The sequence below is a fragment of the Palaemon carinicauda genome, chromosome 13 (assembly GCF_036898095.1).
Source record: "Palaemon carinicauda isolate YSFRI2023 chromosome 13, ASM3689809v2, whole genome shotgun sequence".
Taxonomy (NCBI): domain Eukaryota; kingdom Metazoa; phylum Arthropoda; class Malacostraca; order Decapoda; family Palaemonidae; genus Palaemon; species Palaemon carinicauda.
This window is the reverse complement of record NC_090737.1, coordinates 95,010,740-95,015,993: the sequence shown is the minus strand read 5'-3', so window position 1 is coordinate 95,015,993 and position 5,254 is coordinate 95,010,740. Positions and strand designations below refer to the sequence as shown.

The following is a 5,254-nucleotide window of genomic DNA, read 5'->3' as shown; positions in this document are numbered from 1 at the left end:
ATTGAAACTCTGAAACTTGTTCTATGCGGATAAAAGTGTTATTAACTAATGTAACCAAGTACTTGAAATATAAGGCTCTGTTAAGTGTAATTAGGATTTGATATAATTAGAAGATTATATAAACATGAGTACTGTAAGTTAACAACCCTATAGAAGACACTCATAATTAGTTTACTATCATTATACCTCTAAGAATAAAGTCTTTTAACTATTGCTTGTTGTAAGTGTTTGTGTATACGGTGATAGTGAACATCTGAAGGTCAAGAATCCAATTTCGTAATGATTTAACAGCTCAATGATATCCCTAGCTATCTTAATGTGTTCTTTGCCCCAAAAAATGTTGGAATAGACGCCAAGATCATCAAATTTGAGTTTTATAGTTATGATGGTTCAAAGGTTTCGGCGGCCATCTTGGACGCCATCTTGAAAAAAAAACACTTTTCCGGGGGTCATAGTTTGGTAAACTTTTAGTATGTTAAAAAGTACATTAAAACCTACCAGAATCAGTTGAGAAATCTTTTGTTACATTTTTTGGGGGATTAAATAGTATTTTGCCTCGACTAAATTCTAAGAATGCGGGAATCAGTATCCCTGTATTTTTTTAATTTGGCGGGTGGTGAACTGCCTGCTATAAGTGATTCCAAATAAAAATCTCTACCTTTCTGAACTTTTTTAAGTGCATTTATGAGTTTCCAGAGCGTAGGATGTTCCATTCCTAATTCCTTTTGTAATCTTCTGTTCGCTCCTTCTGCATGGTTGTTTGTTTTATCTTCGTGATTCAAAGTTCGAAAATACAAATTCCACATTTCCAATGGAAAGAGTGGTGCACGTCTGCTATTTCCACGTTTGTTTAACCGACCTATACAATTGTTTTCAAGCCAGTTCAAGATTGGCACATGCTCTGGGGATAATTCATCAGCTAAGACATCAATATATGAATCAATATGATTGACAGGTACAAATGCAAGCGCCAGTATCATCTTTACTTGTGAAGAAAACTGGCTATCGTTATTATAGCGAGAACTTAGACCCAAAGCCGCAATGTGTTTTTGCATGTTTTGGTTAAGGTGAAAGAAGCACCCTTTTAGTTTGACTTGTGGAAAATTTTCCTTGATTGCCAAAAATGCTGCAATTTCAAAATCACATACAACCGATTTCGGGTTTACTGTTGGTTGACATTCTTTTATAATTTTAAATAGCCTTGAATATGTATCTTTCCGTTTGTTAGGTAATAGAGCATAAAGCACTGGAATGTCACCACTGATTTTTTGAGTCATTACAATATACACCTGAGAAAATAGCGTGGGAGCAATCTTAAACGTTCCGTCTACATACCAAACTTCTGCTGATACTAAATGTTGCAACCAACTCCTCCTTCCAAATAGCAAAATTCTATCTTCACTGGGACCATTGTCTTTTAATAAAAAATCTTCCTTCTGGTTTGGCTCTGTTTCGTAGATCGAATATTCATCAGGGATTGCTAAATGATTTAGGTCAACTGGATTTGGCGGAGAGGCACTAATCTGATTCCGTTTCCGATGAATAGTTTACATTAGGTCCTACGAATTCGGGAGTGATCCTTGCACTGCTAGGGGAACATTACATAAAACTTCATTAATCACTACACTTGGGTTTTCCATCGTCTCTTCAGCTCTGGTTTTAATTTTTGTAGTTGTCCTTTCTACTTCTACTTTTATCGGTGAAGAGTCATGGGTGTGAGTATTCAAGACTTTAACTACGCGTCCAAATCTTGTGTGTATTCTCGCTTTACACCTGCCGAGCTGATCACATTTCCGGAACATCAAATTGCTGTCCATTTTGCTGAATTTGTCGAAAATGAACAAATAGCTATCATGAGAAAATTTTGCTTTGCCTCTCTGACTTAAAATTTTCTCCATTGTAATGGGTTTACTGAAAGAATGTAAAACTGAAAGTGATATATCGAAAGGTTAATAATTACTAACGTTTTTGTTGACAAACATCTGATTTCATACTTGGGTACTTTTGTTTGTAATTGGTATTTGAGTAATTGTCGTCATGCATTGAAAGGTTAAAAATTACTAACGTTTTTGTTGACAAACTTTGTTTTCATAGTTCGGTATTTTTGTTTACAAATAGTAGGATTGGTAATTGAGTAACTGTTGTTTCGTTTTTATTTACACTGCCTTGTAATGTGTGTGTGTGTGTGTGTGTGTGTGTGTGTGTGTTGGACCGGTGATGAGTTAGGCTGGGTATAAGTTGGGCTGGAGATGAGCTGGGCTGGGGATAAGTTGGGCCGGAGATGAGTTGGCGGCGATGAGTTGTCCCATTTCGGTCAAAACTACATCTAGAGCTTCTTCACCGCCATAGATTGCACATAGCCTAACTTTGAAATCGTCCCATGTAACTGCCTCTTGAAAAGAAACTCCCCTAAGATACACGCTTGCATCAACTTTAGCAAAGTCTATAAAACTTTTAGCTTCTTGTAATTGTACAGATGGGTCTGTGATACGTTTTGCGTTTAAATGAGCGTCTACTGATGATATCCATGACTCTACATTCTGAGGTAAGAACCCATTGACCCGACCTTGAAAAGGAAGGATAGCTGAACGTACACTTACTAAAGTTAAAACGGGATTAGGGTTACTGGGAGTGGAGTTACTCGGTTCGGGAGTGGGTTACTGGGATTCACAGGAGGCGTCATGTTTACTTTTAACTTTTTTTCTATCACTTCGATTCCTTGTGAGTCTATCAAAACTTCTATATGAATACAGACGTCCACTGCGTAAATGCATAAGCACTATACAATAAAGATATGTTGCAGATTATAATAAAATCCCCCAAAATAAGGATATTAAGACAAAGATATTTCCCGAGAACTTCTGAAAGAAAGCGGAATTAGCACAGAGAAAAAAATTCTAGACGAGAATTCGAAGTTGAATATAAATTCCTTTAATAAAGGAAAATGAAGATTGCAAAAAACTCGCCCCAGCAATAATTGACGATCGACTCGTGACATAAAAAACTTCACTGCAAAAATCTGAATGAATAAATAATGTACTTAGCTTCTGTATATATGGCGAAGATCCGAAGAAGTCAGTTCCTCTCTCTCTCTCTCTCTCTCGTTTTGCAAGAGTTTAGCTGGGTGATGAATGTTTCGACTTTATTTCTCGTCGTGCGTTGTTGAATGTTTTACTTCCTGATGATATAGATGAAGGACATTTCTTCGTATTCTTAGGATGTTTTAATGATGTATGTTGATTGAAGATCCAGTTCCTCAATTTATATATGATTTATAGTTGATATTCGATGAGTTCATTACTTCGGTATACGTAGATACTTCGTTGTAATTGTAGATTCATTACTGTTGTAACTGCTAATTATTACAGTTGTAACCACTGATTGTTATAGTTGTAATCTCTGGTTGTTATAGTTGTAATCTCTGGTTGTTTTAGTTGTAATCTCTGCCACCAATTGTTGGTGTAAGAATGTTATATGTACACATTCGTTGTTCTGTCTCATATCTCTTCAATGTGATATAGAATTATTTAGACCTGTAGGTTACTTCTTAGAATAAGCAGTTAAGTTAACTTTAAACAATTTATTGTTAGCACTCCATCACTGGAGTATGGATGGTTTGGTCGGAAGACCATTCTGTATGAAAAGATGAATAGAACTAACTTACAAAAGGCTTGCGTCGATAACGTGACATTAGTTATCTCAGCATTTATTACAAATATGATCTCATAGGATTATAATCGGAAGCCAGGTGGTTCTGGTGTAGAGATCAACAGGTCAACTGTTTCTCACGGGAGGCTTGTGACATGTTTACTAGACATAAATAAATGTTACCTATGCAATGATTTAGCTTAGTCTATTTTCATATCCTGTTATGGCTGTCGTCACACTCCAACTCTCCAATGATCCCTTGGGTCATGGGTTTATCAATGTATTGTTATTACATATATACTGATGTTTCCAAGAGTTCTGATATTGTGGGTTGCTCTGTAGGGACAACTGCTAATGTAATTAAAAAAAACCCTTCTGTTAAATTCTTCTATTTTTACGGCAGAACTGTTGGCAGTTTTAACCGCTCTAAAATTGATTTTTTATAGAAATTTTTCTAAAACGAATTTTACCATTTTTACCGACTCGAGTGATTAAGTAGAATTATTAATAATAGTCTCATGCCATCATTTTGTGCAAGAGATTCCAGATTGGTTTTATATTTTGATAAATGGAAAGCATTTTACGAAGTTTTGCTGGGTTCCGTCTTATGTGGAAATTGTAGGAAATAGTGACCCGACATTGCAGCTAAGGGTGCAACTAGGATGTCACATTTTCAGCACGGGTGTCCCAGTTTCCGATTTTAAAAGGGATTTTCATGTAGGAAAAATCTATTTTTTGGTGAGATGGCCATGTTGTCCTGATGGAAATTCCCTTCAGCTGCTTCCTACTTTATAATATTTCTGCAAGTGATATTACAAGAGAATTAGTCAGGTATCACGGGGTTCTAACCCCCGGAACGACTATCCGTAGATATCGTGTATAATCAGGGACGTATCCTAAGATAAATATAGATGTCTAATCCTCTAAGGGGAAGGATAAGTGAGGAGCTGTTACATATCCTATCACCTTTTGGTACCCCCATACGACCCTGGCGCTTCATTCCACATCGCAGCGGAACTCCTGTGAAATAGAAGCCTCCAATGAGCAATTGCGGTGGGAGAAAATGTAGTAATGGGCGGGCCATCAGGACGACATGGCCATCTCACCCAAAAATAGATTTTTGCTACGTCAAAATCCCTTTTTTTGGGCTCGAGCCATGTCCTAATGAAAGTGTACCATAGAATTATCTATTACTCAGTAGGGGTCTTTAAATAAAAGTCCCCATAACAAAAAAAGCTACCTGTCTTGTTCCGACGAAGCATAGGTATCGATTTCTACTTATATTTTGAGCCATAATAAAACTGTATTTGAAAAGTATATGATCTTCCAAGGAGATAGAGCCAGGTCTGGCTATCAACTACCCCATGGTGAAGACATCTCACATTAGTGGCGAGATGTCAATCCACTAAAAATTAGATAAGCTCAGTGAGTAAAATGTATGGAACAAAATATGTTCAGTAAGGATAGGAATTGACAATGGTACACTAATTTTATTGCCACTAAAATGAAATTAGGGCTAGAGATAAAAGGCATGCAACAATATACAGTCTTTTATTACAAAAATTAGAGCAAAGAATTATTACAAGTAATATGATAAGCATAAAGA

The 5,254-nt window shown here is 36.4% G+C and overlaps 1 protein-coding gene across 1 annotated transcript; it reads right to left on the bottom strand.

Moving 5' to 3' along the window:
• Positions 1 to 560: 560 nt before the first annotated feature.
• LOC137651715 (uncharacterized) lies at positions 561 to 1,277 on the bottom strand. The gene has a single exon (XM_068384935.1). The coding sequence runs from the start codon at positions 1,275 to 1,277 to the stop codon at positions 561 to 563; it is 717 nt and encodes a 238-aa protein (XP_068241036.1).
• Positions 1,278 to 5,254: the final 3,977 nt, after the last annotated feature.

Coding starts and splice junctions, on each gene's coding strand:
- LOC137651715 (XM_068384935.1), bottom strand. CDS start 1,277: ATGACTCAAAAAATCAGTGGTGACATTCCAGTGCTTTATGCTCTATTA.